At 41.6% G+C, this 23,168-nt stretch overlaps 1 protein-coding gene across 1 annotated transcript in view; it reads right to left on the reverse strand.

The window, feature by feature from the left end:
- The window catches only part of si:dkey-246i14.3 (ephrin A4), a 40,806-nt gene that overhangs the window by 12,646 nt on the left and 4,992 nt on the right, over positions 1 to 23,168 (reverse strand). The window contains exon 2 of the mRNA XM_060870785.1: positions 5,188 to 5,483. Coding sequence (XP_060726768.1) covers positions 5,188 to 5,483 — 296 coding nt within the window. The remainder of the gene's footprint in view (positions 1 to 5,187; positions 5,484 to 23,168) is intronic.

The raw sequence follows: 23,168 nt of genomic DNA on the forward strand, positions 1-23,168 counted from the left end.
CACCCATTTCCTACATCTCCAGGAAAAAAAAAAGGTTTTTTAAAAAAACTCTTATCAACTGTACATATATCCAGTTAGTCTGCGCCTTCGAGTTTACATTGACACAAATAAGAGTGCTTGACTCCAGCTAGAGAGAGAGAGAGAGAAGAAATAGTATGTTTGTGAGAGTGTGAGAGAAATAAAGTGTGTGTGTGTGGGAGAGAGAAAATGAGAGAGATAGAGTTTGTGCGTGTGTGTAAGAGAGAGAGAAAGAGAGAGCGTGCATCTGTGTGTGTGTAAAAGAGAGAGAGTGTGTGTGTGTGAGTGAGAGTATGTGTGTATTTCAAAACACTTGGGCACCACATTAATGTGACATAAGAATATGAGGATGTATGGAGAGTATTTTTAAGAACAGTGAGCTAAGCAAAACTCAGCAAAACTGCCACATGGAGAAGAGGTCACTGCTAAGGATTGTGGGTAACAAGGTACATCCTGATGACTTGCTGCGATTGCAGGGGCCTTTGGAATTTCTGTTTCTAATTATCGGGCGCATGTTTATGTACATGACTGTACCTCCACTGGAACAGAAAAAGTTTGTGCAACGTCACCTTTCTTTTTCGCTAAAATTTCATTGCACCCATATATAGCTGAGGAAGTACATAGTGAAATGAGACAACCTTTCTTTAGGACCATGGTGCTACATAGAACATAAACAGAGCTAAGGACTTAGCCACAATTCCTAGCCACATAAAGTGCATCTGTGCACCCTGGTGCAAACAGTGCAAGACGAAAGACAAGTTGCAAACAAACAACAAAAAACACGACATGATACACAAAAGCAGTGCTGACCAGTGTACATACTGTATATTCTACAGTACGTGTCTAGAAATACCGGAATGAACACTTAATATAGTAGCAGCGGTTATATAAGGTGTTGTAGTGAGTTGCGCAATACAGCAATTGACTGAAATGTGCAAGACAGCACGTGCAAGGAGCAAAAACAGTTTGCAAAACAGCATGTAAACAGTCTGTTATGGTGGTTCTGTAGACATGGATGTACACTGGATGAGTGTGTATTTGGTGCAGATAAGTGCAGTCCATACAGTTGAGTGTGTGTGTGTGTGTGTGTGTGTGTGAGAGAGAGAGACTGAGTGTGAGACACACTGTGTGTGAGAGAGACTCAACTGTTCAGTTGAGAAGTTTGATGGCTTGTGGAAAGAAACTGTTACACAGTCTGGTTGTGAGGGCCCGAATGCTTCAGTACTTTTTTCAGATGGCAGGAGGGTGAAGAGTGTGTGTGAGGGGTGTGTGGGTTCATCCAAAATGCTGTTGGCTTTTCAAATGCAGCATGTGGTGTAAATGTCCGTGATAGAGGTAAAAGAGACTCCAATGATCTTCTCAGTTGTCCTCACTATCCGCTGCAGGGCCTTGCGATCCGAGATGGTGCAATTCCCAAATCAGAAAAGTGATGCAGCTGCTCAGGATGCTCTCAATGGTCCCTCTGTAAAATGAAGTCAGGATGAGGTGAGAGAAATGTGCTTTTCTTAGCCTCTGTAGGAAGTAGAGACGCTGCTGGGCTTTATTGGTGATGGAGCTGGTGTTGGGTGACCAGGGTAAGTTCTCCGCCAGGTGAACAACAAGGAATTTAGTGCTCTTGATGATCTCCTGAAGTCAACAACTCTCTCTTTAGTTTTATCAACATTCAGAGAAGGTCGTTAGCTATTTCACGCCCTCTGTGTATGCCGACTCGTCGTTCTTGCTGATGAGACCCACCACGATCGTGTTATTGGTGAACTTGACGATGTGATTCGCACAGGCAGGTCGATATTTTTTTTTTCCAAGTTTCAATGTAATGTTGATTACGTAGGTATGAATTTAAACAAATTAGCATATCGTGACGTCACTGACTGGGTCTTCAACCCGTGCCTTCGGTCGAACACACCATTCACATTTCTGTTGTAAAAAGAGAAACATTGTGCAGAAGTATTATTTGCTGTTATGCGCGTGTCCGAAGCTGCAGTTGCTGTGTGACGCATTCCAAAAAAAAAAAAACCTGGACGTGCACCGAGAGAAGGGCGTTAAAATCAATTTCCTATTTTCGTTTTCGAAACTTGTGTTGGTTTGTCCAATCGATTCGTGCAATAGATTTTCGAACAATAGAATTTGTATTAGTTGTTTGAAGAGTAAAAAAAAATTGGTCGGTCTTAACGCAAACTTACAACCGGCAAGTTGGTCGAACTTAAAGCAAAAAAAAATAAAAAATTTTGAGTCGGTCCTAAATTGACAGGGTTGGTCGGGTTACGGCAAACAAGAATATTTTTAAGGATGACCTCATGAGTCAGCAAGGTGAACAGCAGTGGGCTGAGCACAAAGCCCTGAGGGGCTCCAGTGCTCAATGTGGTGGTCCTGGAGATGCTGTTCCCAATCTGGACTGATTGAGGTCTCTCACTCAGGAAGTCCAGGATCCAGTTGCAGAGGGAGGTGTTCAGGCCACATATTGATGGAATTTAGGGAGCATTTTTTTTGCATGATTTGCATGATTGAAATCTCCGGCGATAATAAACAGTCCGTCAGGGTGTGCATTCTGCAGATCACTAATAGACCCATGTAACTCATATAGAGCCTTTTTAGCATTAGCACTTGGGGGGTTGGGGGTGGGGGGGTGATGTACACTCCAACAATGAAAACTGTGGTGAATTTCTGTGGCAAATATTTGTACTTTTTTTTGGTAAAAATAGCCTGTATCTAATAGTCACAAACCATTAGCGAGGAGCAATAACTAGAACAAGCACAGAGTTCTTGCACCATTCCGTGTGGATGTTGACACACGCCACCACCACGAGCCTTAAAGCACAGAGCTGCATCAGGCTGAATGATGGAAAAAAAAAAAAAACACTGAAAGATGCTGGGATTTGGCTGAATATTCCACGTAAACAATGTTTGTGTTTACTTTAGAATTTAGACAACTGCTTTGATCAAGTTATTGGATAGTTACATGCCATAACAAAATTGTCTTAAATCGACTGAGTTTATAATCAGATTTTAAATTGTTGTAATGTCTGTGATGGACCAGTTTCACTAACAGTTGTGAGATCCAGGCACGACAAAAAGACAGAACATGTTTTAGTGCAGTAAGACCTGTAGTTTTCAAAACTATTTATCAAGGGGCTTCAGCTGGAGAATAAAGTGTTTGAATGTGGACATGAGACAAGTATGTCAGAAGACTGAAACCTATACTTAAGATGATTTTATTTAAAAAAAATAATCTGCCTGAAGATCAACAAGTCACGTTTTCTAAACACGCAGCGGCTCGAATCATGTTGTGGCATGTCGCAGGAACTCGCCATGCAATTATGCAAATTACTTCACTGAAGTTATGTCATCAAATAAGGACGTTTCATAGACTTTCATAGATTTTTTTTTTCTATTTTATTTACTGGTTTATTTCCTCTGTCAAATACAAAACATACTAGCACTAGTCAAAAGTTTTAATGTAAAGTGTCACTATAAATCACTTTTTTTTAATCTTTATTTTCAACTTAACACATTTTTCTAAATAATCTTAAATTAAAGGTTATGAACTGTAGAAAGAGACTCAAACAAACAACGTGAATAGAATCTGCTCATCTTTTGCTTCTGCTCAGTGGGCTGTAGGTTTAAAGGTTCGTTTACACTGACACATGGTTACACAATAGTTTAAGTAAACAACGAGGAAAGGCATAGAGACAGTCTGAAGTGTGTAGACTGAAGGATACAATAGGCTCTGTGCTGTCTTACGCTTCAACAATGCTCCATTGTCCCTCGCAACACAACGGTAATTTATGCAAAGATACTTTTGCCTCTGTCTGTCTCTTCCTTTCTTATCCCCACCCTTTCCGTGGCCTCTGTTGTCCCGCTCCTGGGTTTTGCGCCGCACACAGGCGCTATCTTCCCTCCTCCTTCTCCTTCAATGGCTTTGCTTGTTCAGTGACACCGCTTCGCCCGTAGTCTCTTTTGTTCAACTGCTTCATTCTGCATCACCTTGTAGCCTTCAATCGATTTTTCCCTTTCCTCATCTCCTACATCATGCCTCTTGCTGTATTATTTCTTGCCATTATTTTTAAGCTATTTACTTCAGTCCATGTTTTGGTCCATGACAGATAAATAGGCAGAGTGGTTTGTATTTATAAAATAAAAAATAAATAAATAAATAAAACAAAAAAAAAAAAGGCAGACAGGAAAAAAGCCATCACTTCATTTTAAGGCCACAGACCACATTTCAGTAGAGCAATGCTAAAGTAATGCAGTATTTTTCACTGGTTAGTCGTATGAGCGGAAAATCTAAATGAATAACAAATCGCCACAAATCTGATACTTAAATTATGGTGCTTTTGTGAACGCAAAATTTAGTTTAAACAAATCTGTCAAACTTAAACGAGCCTCAATTGAACCATAACTAGAGCCATAATCCTAATCTTAACCCCAATTACCACCAAACCACAAAGTCATCTGTTTGCTCTTTAAATGCTTTCAGGAAATTATTTTTAGGTCGCAGTCGGGGCTTTGAAACAAACCCAGCTCTCAAGTCTTTAAAGTTTCTAGAAGATTCTGAGAACAGCTAGGAAAATAAAAATCCTGATACAAAAGCTTCTGTGGTTTATAACATTTCTATAAAGTTTCAGCAACATTTTTAAGTGTAATGTTTATGTAATTAATTTTTAAGGCAATCACATGCTCGTTGTGCAAATGTCATATGTTGAACATTACTAAAAAAGCTTAATAGAATTAATATTCCCACTCACACACACACGCACACAAACTCACATGCACTCAAACTCAGTCTCACACACACTCGTGCAGCCAGTCTCACACACACTCGTGCAGCCAGTCTCACACACACTCGTGCAGCCAGTCTCACACACACTCGTGCAGCCAGTCTCACACACCCTCGTGCAGCCAGTCTCACACTCGTACAGCCAGTCTCACACTCGTACAGTCAGTCTCACACTCGTACAGTCAGTCTCACACTCGTACAGCCAGTCTCACACTCGTACAGCCAGTTTCACACTCGTACAGTCAGTCTCACACTCGTACAGTCACACTTGCAATCACACAGTCACACATATTCACACTCACTTGCATTCGCAAATTTACTCACACTCATATGCACACATGCACGTGCACATATATGCACATGCTCACACACACGCTCACACACAGGTCACTCACAGCTGTAGTAATAGTGGTGTCCAGGAAGAAACTCGAAGCCCAGAGAGAAGGGTGTGAAGCGTTGGATCTTCTCCGAGAATCGGACAGGGCCGTAGGCTGAGTATGGAGAGTTGCACTCCCACCTCTTTATGGCCCCTTCGGTCTCACGGCAACCCTGAAACTTATGCCCCGTTACCAGATAGAGCGCCAGCGTCTCTGGAGGTCCCTGCTCAGGAGGGCCGGATGGGTAGTAAGGGCACAGGATGTCCAGGTAATCGTTCAGATTTACCTCGACTGAGAAGTCATCACTGGTTAACCTGAGAGAGAGGGAAATAGAGAGACGGATAAATCAGTGGGTGTATTTCTATCACAAAAAAAGATTCATAGCTACCATAGGTGTTAAAGATGGCTTTGCTCCGAGCCAACCATGCTAGACTTCTGGTTGGTCAGTAAATCACGAGATGTGGTAGGTTAGCACACGGATTTCTGCCCTTCTGTGAAATATCAGCCACAATCGATCAGCCAGCCATTCTAATCAAGACTCCCCATGCAGCTGAGCCCAGAGCACACACATATCACAGTGAGGGTTTTAGCTGGAGGCCCAAGAGAAGGCGCACAAGCTCAATGATGTGAAACCGTTTGTGGACTAATTAAACAGAGAAAATTAGAGGAGGTTTGTGTAATGACTGCTCTGATTGTGAAAAGAGAATCCAGGGCTTGGAGACTAGCGGGATGTTTAAGGGCCAAATACACTGGAAGTTCATGGCAGCTATATGCTAATTAGTGAGAGAGACTCGCTCTTGAGTGCGCACACAGACACACACACCAAAGCTAAAGTGAAGCCCCTCTAATAGGCTAAGCATTAGCATATAATAGCCCTTTGGTTGTTTGGCAAGAATCCTGATTCTTGTTTACATCCTGTTGCCTTTAAGGAGCTGTTTACTAGTTTACTTTCAATAAGAGAGAGATAGATAGACTGAGAGGGAGAGAGGGAGAGAGAGAGAGAGAGAGAGAGAGAGGGAGAGAGAGAGAGAGAGAGAGAGAGAAATTCCCTTTAAAGCACTCACTCAGTACACCGGTGCTAAAGAAAGTTGTATCTAAATTCTAAAGAAGGTCTAATGTCCAGAGAAAAGAAAAAATACGAGAGGAAAAAACAGCGAAAAAAGGGGGTTAGAAAACAGGGGAGAGGCGAGACACAGAGGACGCAGAGGAGAGGAGTGACAGAAACAGAAAGAAAGAGAGAAGGCTAAAGAGGTGGAGGGAGGTTCTACTTTAATTAGTCGCCCTAGAGAGAGTTTGGTGGGAGACAGCGAGGAGACAAGATGGATTTTAATTGGTCTTTTCTGCACCACAAGTGTGTATGTGTGCGTGCACGTGCATGTGTGTGTGTGCAAGTACCATAGAATGCAAGTGATGCAGAGGGGCCCAGAGACGAGCAGAAAAGACAGGCTGTGAGAGCAAGGAGGCCAGTCCGAGTCTGTCATGGCGACCCTTTAAGAAGATGTGAGGGAACGGTCTGAGACAGCGAGACACAGTGAGCAAGGGAAAGTCATTGGAGAGAAAAGAGTGAAAGAAAGACAGGAATGAGGAAGACACAGGGGGGTCATCCCAAATTAAGTGGGTGGGTGCAGAGAAGACAGAAAAAGGCTAATGAAAGAGCAGAGAAGCAGCAAGGAAGCAAGGAAACGAGGGAGAGGCGGATTTTTGGGGGTCATGAGACGAAAGACAGAATGTTACAGCAAGAAGAGTAAAGCAGGTATCCAACAGAGAGATAAAACCATGGCCCAGTTTTTCGAAATATTTATATGAAAATCAGCTATAGGTACAAGTTAGAGTTGTATGTGTAAAAAGATTTACCAGACTGACCAAAATTTGGATAAGACTAGCATATGCTTTGTACGCATTTTCAGATGCTGATAAATGACAACAGCTGGTAAAGCACTAAACGTTTGGCTCTCTGATTTGCATTTAGTGACACCTCCTAAGCATAAAATGAGTCGGCTAGGAAAGACACACTTCTGTTATACAGCAGCAATTATTTTGTCTTGTTCGCTTTTATTCAGCAATTCATTCTCAGATGGTTGCCTTTCTTAAGTCAATTACAATTTATACAATTAGTATGGAAGGAGCAACGCGACATCAAACTCGAACAAACTTCTTACTGTTAATCACAAGGTGGAGAAAAAGCTCATAGACAAAATGTCTTATTAATCATTTTCCATCACCTGTCCTCATCAATCAGTGTACAAAAATTCAGATAAATAAACATACAGTAAGATCTAAAAGTTCTGGTCTTTAGAGTTTTTTTTTTTTTTTACTGGAAGTTATTTTTGCTCAGCATGAAATACGGTGCTTGAGATTTTAGGCTGAAAAACGCATTTAAATGTAAGAATATTGTGTCCAGCAATAGCTCTGTATATACTTTTTAAGTACACAGAATATAAATTACAGTGAAGCGTCTGTGTAACTACAGATCATTCTCAGTAGTGAAGCCAGCTGTGATTACACAGACTTAAAAATAGGTGAGTGGAGGGTGGGCCACGTGTAATTATGTGGTAATAATATAACTAGGCAAATGCTAAAACCCCGAAAAACGGAAGCAGCAAAACTGAGCTTAGGCGAAGTTATTATTGTTAAAGAGCCATAATTCAGTGAGGTGAAATTAAGTGCTTTGGAAAAAAGTCTTCATTTAGCTTTCTAACCTATGAAAAGTGTGCGCGTGCGTTTGTGTGTGTGTGTGTGTGTGTGTGTGTGTGTGTGTGTATATACGAGAGAGAGAGATGTGGAGGAAAGTAAGTGAGCGAAAGAGGTTTATTGCACTCGTTCTTCCGCCACACTGTGACCAAAGCTGTGTGTCACTTAACAGCAACCCGATCGATGACCATGACGGAGTATTGGCGATCAATCTGCGTGACGGAGCTGCATCGACCGGGGATCAGTCAAATGCGACGCTGGCAAGTCCCGCTGATCGATACAGTCTGTATTCGACGCCCCTCGAGCTGCACAACACGTCTCAATTAACACACACACACAAGCACATCTTAATTATCTTACAGCTAGAATAAAAATAACAGTACCTGCGTGCTATCATTTATAGTGTCACAATGCCGTTTAAGCTTTAGAGCAGAAGTATGGACTCCCATTCATTTATGGTTTTTTTTTTCCCTCTCTCACACTTTCAATCCTACGATATAAAACCGCATATTGAGGTTCACACCATCAGATAAAAAACAACCAGTTATAATCGGATCAATTCTGTTCAGGTAGAAAGAATACATTTCTAACCGTTTTCATTTATTATTCTGTAGTTTTCTCATGACACAGAAGCAAAGAGGCTACGTTATTAGCGCATAACAAGACTTCCACCAATTAATTAGATCATTCAGATCATTACAAGGAGATGCACTAATTCCCACACCAACACAAAACAGGTCAGCGCAGACACACGGACATAACTTTAACTGACAGTCGCGTTATTTCTTTATATTGGATTGAAAAAAACACCACACTAGAAGAAATCAAACAGGCTGAAATAACCAATCTGAACAACGTGGGAGTAATGCATGCTCAATATAAATGCAATTAGAACTAATAAGTCATAGAGAAAATCATCACTAACTTCTTAAAAGGGAAATCTGAAAGCACAGAAAATGATTCAGAGAAAGTGCAAGCTGAATATTTTCAAGGGCAAGACAGTGAAAGAATCAAGAGGGAAAAAAACAATAACGTCACTAATCTCCTTTACCAGTCTTTATGACTGGATGTTGTGCAAGAAGAACGAGTGAAAACATGGGTGTGTAATTAATAGTCTGTTGGATCAGATAGTGATCGGGCAAGGCTTACAGCGTTTGTCATTGGCAGCATTTCTTTTTTTGCCATACTTTACCTTTCTCTTCAAAAGACCTTCAGGTTAGCCACTCCAGAAGTGAGGATGTAATTGAGGACTCCTCTGCGAAGAGGAATTAAATTCCTCAAGACACCGTGTTTGACTAGGGGGGCACAGTGGTTAACTTTACCACCTGGGGGGGTTTTGTGATTGTGGAGTTTGCATGTTCTACCCATGCAACTGGGAGTCTCCTGAGTCTCGGTGCAAAGACATGTGCTGTAGGCTGACTGGCATCTCAAAACTGGCCATAGTGTGTTAGGGTCTACATTACCTTCAGTCTCCTGGAATAGGCTCCATGTTCCTCGAGAATGGATAGATTTGCACAATTGTAGCTTATAACCCTAGCTAGCTAGTGCTACAACATGGAGGTTAAATAACTGCCATCTGTTCAATTTCTGTAGACCTCAGGTTCCAAATGCCACTACAACCTCAGTCCAGTCTACACCAATAGGTCATTGAGACCATCACAAAATTCATGGCTTCAATTTTGGAAAAATGTATGTTTTGTCATTTGGGTCTCGACTCCGGTTGTTAGAAAAAAGTGAGATGGTCATCATGCACTACCAAACTATAAAAATATTCTACCCTACACAAGAAGTCTGCTCACACACAGCAACGTAGTGGAGCCAAAACGGAACCATTACAGCGCAAGCTACATGTTTTGAATAATGGATTAACATTCATAGTAAATGTTAAAAAAAGTGTGTGAACGTGAGTGTGTGAGAGAATGAAAATGGAGAGCTAGCGGCAGCACCAGCACCTTTGATCCCTTTATAAAAGAGAATAATTAAAGCATGAACAATTCCACGAGCGTAGTGGAGGAATACAAAACAGGCCGGATTGCGTGATTACCGAAACAAGCGGTGCTCTCGAGCCTTCGTTGTTCTGTAAGCGAGGGCGTAATTGCTAAATGGGCCTGATAATTGGGGAACAATGCTATGTTGTCCACAAGAAAACATATAAACATTGTGGGAAGCTTGGTAAAATGACAATAGGAAGAGGTAGGAGGGCAAGAGAACAAACGGTTGTGTTGGTATATGGTTGGGTAAAAAAGAAATGGAGGAATAGTGGGGTCTGGAAGGGAAAGGGTGTGTGTATAGAGCAGTCTATGGATCAGTGGCTGTAGACAGATCCCTAATGAGCAAGCCTGAAGCAATGGTGGCAAGGAAAAGCTTCCTGAGACAACATGAAGAAATCATGACCAGAATCGACAAGGAATCTGTCCTTTTCTGGGTTTTGCTGTGTGGTACAGTTAGAAATGATTGCTCTTCTACAACAGAATACAGAAAAAACTAACTGTTTAAAGAATTTTCAGTATGGACATATCGCTAAGAAATGCAACCAGATAGAAATATACATTTCCAAACAAACTGGTTATGTGCTCTAAATTTACGTACAGTTTGTGGTGAACTCGGAAGTTACACTGACCTATTAGTTCCTCGGGTTGCACAATTCCACTCGACAACAAACCGTTGTAGAAAGGACATTACTTACATGTATATTATATACTGTCCAGTGTCACCCAAATGAGGATGAGGTTCCCTTGTCAAGGTTTCTTCCTCATATCGTCTCAGGGAGATTTTCCTTGCCGCGGTCACCTCAGGTTTGTCATTAAGATAGATGTTAGAGATAAATAGTAACTTAAATTAAAACTTTAAACTTTTTATTCTGTTTCTATGGTTCTGTAAAGCTGCTTTAAAGACAATGTGAACACTATAGTGGAACGGTGCATGTTTTGTGCAGGTTTTAGGTCACACCGACTTAAAAACAGATACCTGTTTAATCTTTTTACAATAATAATTTCATTTTATTAAAAAACTTCAAATAACGTGATTGCAGAAAGTGTTCCTGGGCGCAAATTTACAACGAGGAGGTCAGGAAAACATTTGCAGTGTAAGAAACATCTATGAAAATTTGCAGGGTTTAGAGGTCAGTGCAAAAAAATAGAAAAAAAAGAAAGAAAAATCAATAAAAAGGTAGGTGCAATATCACAGAAAATCAATGTATAAATCCCAAACAGTATGCGATCAATATCTACAGCATTCAATACCTACTATTTTAACATGCCATCGATTGCAAGAGTATGTGATTCGGTACAGCCGAATATATTCACACCAGCAAGTTCAAAAGGTTTGCTTAGAGTGGACACCACCGTTGGGCTACAGATATATTGCGAGCTACAGAATATGAGCAGAAGAAATGACTTTTTTTGTAAAAATAGTTTTTCTTGGATCACTTTAATTTCTTGGGCATTAAAGAGGTCAATCTGAGAATATTCCTTGCCAGTCTTCAATTCTGATTCAATACACACAATCAGTGCCAATGGAGCATAGCGCACTGCAAAAGGTAGAGGCAACGCTTGGATCCTCGATGGCAGCCAACAGTCAGCTTTCTGTGTTACACCATGTGTCCACATTACACAGCCTCCCTCTGCTCTGCTGTTGTAGAGTTTCTTTGACATTATCTTGGATTTGATTATGGCAAATCAAAAAAGATCTGTTTTTTTGTTGTTGTTTTTTTAACATCTCTAGTCTGGTTGATTGGCTAAACACGGTGCTCAGGGAATGCAAGTGGACATGTAATGTTAAGGTCTCAAGTCAGGAAAAGAATAAAGGGGGTGGGGGTGAAAAAGAGGGGAGCAATGGAATGAATCTTGGGTGGAGGATTTGAGTGATGAAAGAAAGAGACACTGCAGTTTAGAACTGAAACAAGGGGGTCATGAATACATGTGGTGAATACAAGAAGGTGAAAGATGCCCTCAGAATTCAGCAGTCTTCAATGGAGCAATTATTATGAGAGGGAAAAAAAAGGGGTTACAAAAGAGGAAGTGTTAAGATATGAAGAGAAAGAAAATTTTGTTTTCTAAACGCTGAAGGTGGGCAGACCTGCTCAGTCGAGCTTAACGTCTTTCATGGTGATCTCCAGCACTGAATAAGGGGGAGCACTGAGAAGAACCAAAGTAAAGGAGGAAATCTCGGCGGCAGAGAAGGCAGAATGGTACAAAAATTGAAAAAGGGGGAGGGGCCAAACAGTGAGATCTTCCACTGCTTCAATGCTTTCCATAACAGGGCAAGATTTAAGAAGAGAGTTAAGAAAAGAGACAGTTACTTAAGAAGAGCCATCATTTGAAAAGTCAAAGTGATCGCTCTCTTGTATAAAACTTCACCGTCCATCTTTTGCTTCCTCTCCTTGCTTTCCAGTCCTGCACTGCTGAATATTCCACATGACCTGCATCAAAGCCACCCTTGCCTTTCGATTTAACCCGCCAAGCTCTCCCTCCTTCCATCTTTCTCTCTCTATCTCGTCAAGCCACTTTAGTCAAAGATGTTGACGGGCGTAAGGCAAAGCGATGACTTCTAAGAGCTTTCTCAGCATAAAACAGCCTCAGGACAAGTTAGCTAAACTAAAATCATTAAATAATATATAGTAGGTGGTTAGTTGCTGCCTCAAAGCCCTAGGGTCCATGATTCCTCCCATATTCTGAAGACATAATTTCTAGAAATTTACAGATCATAAATTTATCAATTATAGCTCATAAATAATAAGGTATAATACATTCCTTAGATTGATGTGGTCATCAAGTGATGTTATCATGTCATGTCTAACTGGATACTCATGTGACAGGTGACATGAATAACACTGATTATCTTGTTACAACGGCGCCTATATATCATGGGTGGGATATACAGTATTAAGCAGCAACGGTTGATTCTTGAATGTGTTGGAAGCAGGAAAAATGGGCAAAAGTAAGGATCTGAGCCACTTTGACAAGATGGCTAGAGTACTGGGTCGGAGCATCTACAGAAACAGATGGTTTAGAAATGATTTGAGGAACATGACAAAGAGATTAAGGTGTAGATTTGGCCTCCAATTTCTCCTGATCTCAACCTGATTAAATGTGCATGGAATGTGCTGTGCCAAATAAGCCACCTATAGGACTTTACGTGTCTGCTGCTAATATAAGGTTTTTCATGTGTATACGGTTTGCCTTAAAGAGACTTTTCACATAACATGGCAACAAATGGTTGAGAGCAGGTCCGCTTATAATCAGATGTCAGTATCAAACTAGCATCAGGTTTCAGCCCATCACTGTATAAAATGTGAAGAAATGCTTTTAGTAATTACTTGTAAACGTGATATTCAGCTAAACGTTTTAACAGCAGGGGTTTTGTCGCTTATAAAACTGCATGAATTTTTGAAATTGAATTGTAGTTACTGCACACTGTGCCCCACACTTTCTATCCATGTCTGTCTGTTTCCTGCTCTCTGTTCAACATCCGTCCTTCCTGTCTTTTGTAACCTCAAGTACCCTCATGCCGTTTTTTCTCCGTATGCCACTCTTGTTCGTTTGTGCCCGTTCTCCCCTATTTCTCCCTACTCCAGTTCTCTGTGTCCAATTCCCAAACTTTTCTTACACAATGTCAAACTTTGCCTTTGGGAAAATTGAAGTGGCTTCATGAAAACTTGACCCTGAATAGTCCCAGTGCGTAGACTACACATAGTGGTGTATTTGGGTACACTCTGCTTTCTCGCTCTTCCTCACTTGCCAGGTGTGGCGGCTAGAATGAGAGTTGTGTCTTCCGAGCTTTGACTATGCTTCCTGCAGATGAGCTGGGTTTCCTCTCAACACAAACAAACTCGAACTCCCAGCTCCACATTCAATTGAAAGCTCGCTTAATGCTCTCCAGCAGCCCTTTTTGTCTTTATGTATTGAGTGCATTGCTGTTAAATAGCTTTAGCTCGTCCTAATTCCGTTTCAGTTCCCAACGTTTATTGCTTCGGGTGCAAGGAGCTTGGCTCAGACAACAGCGGCTGCGATTAAAACAAAGGTTTCATTTGTCCACTAGCAATACGAAGAAAGTGAATTGCAGCGGTTTTCATTTATGTGAATGCACTGCTGGAAATACCACAAAGACGTGCTTCTTGTCCCTGGAGAGGAAGCGTTTGTGTGTGAGAGACACCAGTAAAAGCCTAGTGCAGTACTTTCAAGGGATGCTCAAAGAGTCTAAATTGAGTACATTATGAATTATCGACAACTTTCTCACGCGATAATGTTTTTGAAACAATTTACAGCAGTGCGTTTGGAGCAGATGGCAAGTTACAATTCAGATCTGCGTGCTAGGCAGGCAGCTGATGGTGTGTGTGTATGGCAAACTCACAAACCGGCCCTTTTCAGTAGAACTGCAGGGCAACTTCTCTATAAAAGCAATCATGTGGGGCTGATTTTGTGTGTGTGTGTGTGTGTGTGTGTGTGTGTGTGCGTGTAAAGTAGGCAGGTGGTTAGCATTTAGGAAGGCACCAAAAGCCCCCAGAGTTTAAATGCATTTATCAAGCCGAGAGCAGTGGCTATTTTCTGCATGTTAGCTCTGCGGCCCTTTCACCAAGAGTCAGCAGGAGCAACGGCACCACAGAGAGCCGGACAAGTTCGCTTTCGAATGGTGTATGTGAGGAAGAGGGTGTCAAGGTCTGAAAGATTAGCAAGTGGCCATCGAAGCCTCGACGCCGGCTTGATCCGCTGACACAACACTACTGAAGTGGACACTGGGAGCCCATTTTGTTGCTAAATGCAGATATGAAAATAACTATCTCTGCCTTTTCCTCAGATTTCTCATTTCAAAAGGATAAAAAAAAAAAAAGAAGTCTTTTATAGTGGACTTTTGTCTTTTATAGTCAATAAAGCATAAGAAAATCCTATTCATTCATACTGAGATCACAAAGCTCTGAAGCATGTGTGTGATGTACAGTATAAGAATGTGCTGTGGTGCTTCTGCCTACTGCCGCAAATCTACATAATGCCTTGAGTTTATGTTAGCACCGAAATGTAGATTATGTGGCAGCTTCAAAGCACATAGGAATTTATTTATTTTTTTTTTACATGTGTTTAGAGCACTTTGTGTGTGCTGGGGGTAAACGGGGCCAGAGGTGTCGTGGCCTGGGACCAAGCCAGTCCGGAACCAGGCTCTGTGCCAGCCTTCCCTCCCTCGCTCGCTCTCTCTCTCTCTCTCTCTACCCGGCCCTCCATCTCGACTTCCAAAACCTCAAGCTAATGAGAGCTCTGCGTGTCTTAAACACAGCCCTGCATCCTGTGCCTTAACCCTCACGATCTGTTCAAAATGACTCATTTTATATCTGTACTAAAACTGATTTTTTCCGACATGAAGCTTTAAAAGTTTTGCTTAATTTTTTTTTAAACATGAAATAATGTCAGTTAGATAAGTCTCAGTCATATTCCCTTTATCTCTTAAGTTTTCTATGTTTAGAAAAAAAAATTTTTTAAAAGCTATGAAAAAATATCACATCACAGCATTTAAATGATTCTGTGCTCTCTCTCTCTCTCTAAATATACATATATATGAGAGAGAGTTTTGAATTGTTATTTAAATAAATAAATAAAATAAAATAATAAATAATCACAGCATGAGCTACACATTATCTCATGAAAGTATAATGTGCAATAACTTATCATGATATCGATATAATCTCAGTCAGGGCTAGAAAGGGTTACTGATACCACTATGAAGTTGATTATTTTCCAATAACAACAATTTGCCACAACTTACATTTTATTTTATTTTTTTATAGAACTTCATAGATTTTATTAGTTTATAATTCTGCACTGTTGTAAAATGACCATGATAGAAATGAGTTTCTATTATCACCAGCCTGGCTTTTTCTCTTTCTGTACTATAGACTAAAAAGAGGTTGTTCCTCTGTCCTGAGGACTTTCCTGTGGTGGAAAAACTGCTTCTATAAAAGCTAAATATGTCCAGTTTCCTCCCGCAGTCCAAAGACGTGTGTCGTAGGCTAACTGGTACCTCTAAATTGTCTGAAGGGTGTGAATGTGTGTGTGTGAGTGCTTGAGATTGAGTCCCAAGATGTGTTGGAACCCCGTCCTGGGTGTCTCCCGAGTCCCCTGGAATAGGCTCCAGGCTCCCGGTAACCATGTGTAGGATGAATACGACAGAAAATAGATGGATGAATGGATGGATTATTAGTTTTAGACGTCTGCCATACAAGTCCCTGTGAATAAGCGGTTTCTATAGAAACAATAACATTATTAATATAAACCTGTGATTTGTCTTGCAGTTGGAACGACTGTCAGAGCTGTGTTATAGAAAATCATTCAACAATTTCTGACCGACCTATCAAGAATTCAACACCACTGTAGTCCAAACTGCTCATAACAGACACTTAGATGTTTATTATTACTCTAAATTAAATAGAAACGGCTGAGATCATCTATCACGAGGGATAGACAAGGCAGCTCTGTCTGACTACAGTATGACCAGGAGTAAGAGCAAATACTGTGAGTAAAAGAAAAGAAGGCTGGAAGTTTAGCTGAAGTAAAAGTGTCTGGTGAAGGTGTAGTGTGCTCTGAATGCCCCAGCTGGAGTAAGTGGGTTAGGAAGGGTACTGAAAATGGTGCCTGCTTACAAATAAGCATTACCGATAAATCTGAGCTGCTCTGGGCATCCATCATCAGAAAAGTGGGTCACACTTTTGATGGGCTAGAAACAATCTGGCTTTCTTCGTGTCAGTCGGACTTTCTTTCTCTTCGCCGTCAGCTCTCCGTTTTTGCTCTCGGGCAGTCATGTCATCTCAATCTTTCGCTATTTTTCACCCCCTCTGTAATGTGGGTATTTCATGCATTATGTTCAGAAGCTTGAACTAGAAGACATTTCACTGTTCTGTTCACTCTCTTTCTTTCTTTTCCTCTCATTTCTTTTGAGCTGTTCGTCATGTCTTAACGATGTGTCTTCACTCCCCACCATCAGTCGCCCTCTTCGTCAACAACTGGACTCGCTTCCTTTTCCTGTCGAACGCATCTCCATCTCGGTCCTTTCTTTCTATTCCTTCTCTCTCTTACTCATCTGTTTCCCCAACACTCATCCATTCCATGCTCAGCATTTATTTAAACTCTTTCACGGTCAGTGCATTGTAATCTTTGGGGATAAAAGTGCCTTTTACACTCTCTCTCTCTTTCCATCTCCTGCCTTCATTTCCCTCGTCCTCTCTCCTGCCTCTCCATCTGTCTCTGTCCAAATGCTTCCAATTCAGGCTGCCTGATTGGGTTTCAGCGTCCAGCCGCTGCACCTCAGAACAAGCTTGGGTCGCAAAGGGCCCGGCATCACAAGAGCTCAGAGCCTGTGGTGCACAAAACAGCAGCAACCCTGCTCTACAGCGTGCTACGCATGCACACACACACACACACACACACACACACCACAAAGGCTGAAAAATGCCTCATACAAAAGCACCAACTGCAGACCTCCTCCTAACAAAGGGAGAAGGAAAGAACATAATTAAAAACTAATTGCAGATCAGACGGAGATTAATCCATACTTAATGCAAAAAGCATAAAGTGAAATAATAGAAACACCAACAGAACAATGGTGAAACAATTAAGACTTGCTTATAGCATGCAATAGGTCTTATATTACAAAGAGCCAATTAAACACGGCTGGAATATGAAGCAAAATAGAAAAAAAATTATAAAGAAAAATATTTTCTTTCCATACTTGCTACATTAACTGTTTGATTATCAAGCCATGCTAACTGTTCAATACTTTATACACTGTTGTCATTTGGCTTCTCCTTGTTTGAGATCACTACAGAGGATTATTTGATGCACGTATTTGATTTGGCGAAGGATTTTATGCCGAATGCCTTTCCTGACATGACCCTCCCATTTTATCTGGGCTTGGGACCAGCACTGAGAGTTAAGCCCTTAGTGGATGGGTTGGTTCCTTGCCCAGTAGTGCAGCAGCAGGGTGGTGAGATCCTGTTGCTGGACCATCAGGGGACGCGTCAACACTAAACATATCTAAATAGTTTCAAACATGATTTATTTCCCTTCTCACAAACCCATAACAAGACCGGGAAACTTATCCAAAGCCTTGTGAAACAACTTTCGTAACAAGCGCAATCAGAGTCGTGCTGTTCCCATCTCTACCAAGTGAATTCATCTGATGATTCAGAGTCATATATATTCAATAAGAAAAGTCTTAATATCCATGATGCCAATGGTGTACATGCAAACTATTTAATGTGACTTGAATATGATGTATCTCAGAGAATGCAATTTTCTGCTGCCGTGTTGTAAGGGAAATCGTTTCTGTCTAATCTCCATCTAACCCTCGCAGGATCCAGCTATCTGGCTACAGCTGGCTACCGGCCTTGTTAAAGTGGAGAAACTTTCGTGACCTGTGAGTGCGTTTGCACAGGCCTACGCTGAGAGATTACTCTCCACGGGTCTCTGTCTCTCTGAGGGGAACAGCGGAGAAAAAAAAAGGCAAGACCTTGTGCAGGGGAAAGCAGAGAACCCGTAGGATGCCTGCAGCTCTTTGTTAAGCCAAACCAAAATTGGCGACGTCTGTACTTCTTTCAGGCGTGTTGACAAATCTGAGTTGGCATATGACGTTCGCTCGAGAAAAACTCCTGCTCAGACAAATTCCAGCTCTGACTATAAGTTAGTATCACGATATTTTCTATGAGCAGTTTTCACAGGAACACATCAGTGTTTTTTCCTCCTAGACTCCTCTGAAATGAGTCATACACATGAGGAAATGTGAATTCTTCTGAATTTGTGTGAGACACTGGTGCAAGCATACAAATGGGCAAAAGTTAGTTAAGCAGATACAGGCTCATGTGTGCTTGTAGTTCCATCTTTGCGGTTATAATGTGCTCCAATCTTCTGTTAAGACATTCCGTCAGATTTTGAAGCGTGGTTGTGTTGTTGATGTGTGTTCATTCAGCCACAAGAGCATTAGGGAGCTCAGGCAAAGATGTCAGGTGAGAGTCCTGGGGTGCAAGACGATGCTCCAGTTCATTCCAAAGGTGTGCAATCAGGGCTTTGTGAAGTCCACTCAAGTTCTTCCACACCAATTTTTTACTTCATGACCATGACTTTTGTGCACAAGGCATTGTCATGCTGAAACAGAATAGGGCTTCTTAGAGCTCCAGTGAAGGAAAATTCTAACTCTACAGCATACAAATACTGTACATGCTATACAACTGTTTGGAGAAGAACCACATATGGGTTTGATGCTCAAGGTGTCTACGGTCTTTTGGCCATATAGTGTAGATAAGTACAAGTCCGAACTAGCGGGCTGAAGAAATACAGCACACAGGTCAAAAAAAAATTACAGCGAATGCAGGTGTGAAAGGGAATCACTAACGAGAACAATGTATAAGTGGGTAATGATATACAAGATTAAAATTCACTTCTGTTCTGTAATGAAGCTTTACAAAGAGAGAGAGAGATACGACTCAGACATATAGGCAGTGTATTATTCTCATATCAGAGTAATGTAGGTATTACTATATCACTTCTGGCAGGTGGGGGTGTGTGTGTGCGTGTGTGTGTGCATGTGTGTGTGTGTGTGTGTGTGTGTGTGTGTGTGTGTGCGCGCACGCTGATAAAGAGACAAGACGACAGAAAACGAATGCGGTCTGAGAGCATTGCTGGCCTGTCGCAGGTGACTCGATGCAAATTTGCATCGGCGCTGATTTCTCTTGTGCACGTTTAATTTTGGGACTGAAAAATGAAATATTTGTTTAGTCCAATTTCCTCACATAATAACGCCGCTGATGCGGCCCCTCCGTGAGAGTTATTATTCGGAGGCCTCAGCAGGAGTGTTCGATTCGACGGAGTAGACACTTCTACAGGCTAATCTGCTTGAAAAATGCTTGACATCAGGCTTCCTGTATACACACACGCACAGGGAATAAATCCATTTTAACAAGCTGAAAATCATGAATTGCTAGTTCGCTACAATAGCTATCGATACAACACACCCAAACCTGCATACACATGTAACGTAACTTGCGCGAGTCACGTACAAGCACACACACGTTCCCGAAACTGTGATCCTTATTAAAACAGAATGATATGTGAGGCATTTTAGCTCACCACACCATACCAAACATACCATTCATTCCACTCCGTACAACATCTAAAACAAAATAACTATTTCCTCTCTCTCTCTCTCTCTCTCTCACACACACAAACCACATTTTGACCCATTAATGTAATTAAAATCATAGGAGCCCATTCTTGTACAATTATGTAATTACAGGTAAATGTAAACATCTCTAATAACACACACCACCACAAACCACCACACTACTACTACACACACACACAGCAGTTTGAAATGTCCTCCTTCAATCTCAAAAAGTGTGTTTAGTGTTTTTTTCCTCGCCACTCCTCCAACCTGACACTGACAGTAATACCCGTCGACATCTTTTCCTCCCTCGCTCCCTCACCTCGTCCCCTTCTCCCTAGAGACTTTTCCCTTGCAGTTTAGGGAACCCGAAAGCTGTTCACTCATTCTCTGCCACCTTCCACCTTCTTTCCCCTTCTCTGCCTAATGTCTTTTCCTCCTTGTCTTCGCCTCCATCCATCCAGCACGGGCATAATGTCTTTTCCATCTCAGGAGAGAGAGAGAGAGAGAGTGAGAGACAGAGAGAGAGAAAGAGAAAGAGAAAGGAGGGGGAGAGAAGAAGTGCGAGAGAGATTGAGGAAGCTACGCTGGGGTTAATGGAGAGAGAAAAATGGAATGATGAATTACAAATTGAAACATGAACCGGCCATGTAAGAAGGAAGCGACAAAATTAATGTGCGCTCTCTGACGTCCGAACTCGGGAAAGAACAAAATGGACATTTACAAAAGCCTCGGAGTTATAAAAAAAAAAAAAGTGACTGGAAAGTTATGCAAGAAAAATAAACGGCCCTCCCTAGAGATAAGCGAGCGCTGGGAGATAAGAAGCAGTGCTTTAAATCAGCGCAGCACACAAAGCCTCCAAACACAAAAAATGCCACTCGGTGATCGAACCGCAAATTATATTGTACAGGCCTTCATCTGAGAGATGAACAAACACAAACCGGACGCCAGCACATACATTATAATGCACTGCAGATGCACGCAAGATGGCCCCTCGTAATTATACATACATCCAAAATAAACGCTCTAGGGATGCGTATATTTTATGTTTGTGTTCTTTTTTTTCTAATTCGTCATGGACAACCGCACCGCGCTGTTCCCGAGAGCAGCGCAGCCCTGCAATTTTCATTACGGAGCTAGCATCACTATCACTTTCCATCACAGCAAATCTCTATCGTAATCGATCCTTCTAACGTGCTCTCATCATCTTTATGCTTCAAAGCTTTTTGCATGATTTAGGCCGAGGCGTTTGGCATCAATGAGGTAGAGAGGTAATGGTGCTACATGGTGTTTTGTGGGGAAAACGTAATAAAAGGAGCGTTTGCTGGATTACGACCTTGCAGCACCGTGGATCATCATTTCGGACCGCCTACAGATTTGCATTTCTAAGACGTAGCCCAGAATGTACTGACAACACATTCAGCGAGCTTGTGTAATGTGTAACTCTCTGATATGAACAGCTTTTGTTCCTTGAGTGTTATTAACCTTTAACCAACTAGCTGCTATCTTAATTTGAGCCACAGGTTAAAGATCAGCCATATTAAAAAACGTCAGATACTTTTTTAAAACCAGTTTTTATGCGCATTTGTGTGTGAGTGTGTGTGTTGCTTCATACTTCAGTTCAAATCACAAAATAAAAAAATACTATGATTATGAAATCAAATATGGAGAAAAATAAAATAAAATCTAAATAAATAAATAAAAACACCTACTTACAATATAAGTACTTACAATATATAATATTTACAATATATAATATTTACAATATATAATATTTACATCAAGACTTCATATTTATACCTAAAGCGTGACAAATAAATAAAGAGAGAGAGCAAGAACATGCCTAGCTTTCTCTTAGCTTTTCTTTCTTGCCCTATTCCCCAGTGTGCACTCGCATGTTTTTGCGCACGCAGGAATGATAACGGCAAAGTTTGTCATTATTGTTCGTGAAGTATGGCCTGAGGTGTGTGAGCATGTGCTTGCTTTCCTCTCCTAATCTAAAGCAAACAGACCAGCAGAAACAAGAGCAGTACATGTTCTCAGAGCTGGAGTCTACGACGAGAAAGCTTCTATGCTGAACAGAGCTGGGAGTCGCACTGAGGGGGAAAGACGTCCTCGCCTCCATACCGGACAGGGTAATTTAACACCCGGGGTTCATTTATGTACTATACATGCTTCACAGCATTTGTTTTATACTGCACAGTATTAGACTGGAGAAAAAAAGAAGAAGGAAAAAAAAACAACAAACAGACATATACACATACACAAACACACAGAGTCAATAAGATTGGCAATTCGCAATTGATCCCCATGACGGGGGGCGTTACAAACGGATTCCTCTCGGGTACGCTCTAATATCATTTCGTAAACGCGGTAATACCTCAGCAGCTCGTCCTAATTCGGTTTTCTCCCGAGAGCACAAGTGCTCCATGTAGCACCATGCATGCTAGGAGTTCATGGTAGGTTTTCTGGACGAAGGGCAGGGAAATCTGGCAGAATTCGCTTTGAGGAACAAAAGAGCAAGAAAGCTGTGTGCTTCAGCTGACAACAAACCCTACTGAGTGCACCTGATACACACTATTCACTCAGACACGCAGAAACACTCAGGAAGACCCCTACGGATCGAGAGAACGGCACTGCACGCCACAGGTCCAATCAACATGCACTTACCGCAGCGACTCTACGCTTCTCTGCCAGCGACTGCGCGAGTGCGACGTTGGGAAAGGGGTCAAAACGCAGAGGAAATGTGGGAACGGTGGCCATTTTCCTTCCTGCGTTTCTCAACCGTATATATTTACACACTTCATTTTCAGGTGATGTTGGAAAAGGCCTTCGATTTCTGCAAGGAGCGAGAGCGGTTTGGAACTGAAAGCCCCTCTCCTCTCACCTAATCTATCTATCCGTCCATGCATTGATCCGTCCGTCCCCTCTACACTGAAGCGCAGCACATGACTCAAACATGAATGCGGTCTCCAAATCATTTCTGATTCATGCACATTCACTTTTGTGCTGTTGCATCAGATGGCCTTAAAATCATGAGAACTGAAAACGCGCACACACTCGTACAAGTCGCAAAATCTTATTACTTCCTGCTCCGCATGCTCGCTCAAACAAAACAGAAGCCGATTCGCCTTCGCACACTCCGCATATAAATACAGGCGGCCTGCGGA

Source organism: Tachysurus vachellii, chromosome 5, assembly GCF_030014155.1.
Source record: "Tachysurus vachellii isolate PV-2020 chromosome 5, HZAU_Pvac_v1, whole genome shotgun sequence".
Taxonomy (NCBI): domain Eukaryota; kingdom Metazoa; phylum Chordata; class Actinopteri; order Siluriformes; family Bagridae; genus Tachysurus; species Tachysurus vachellii.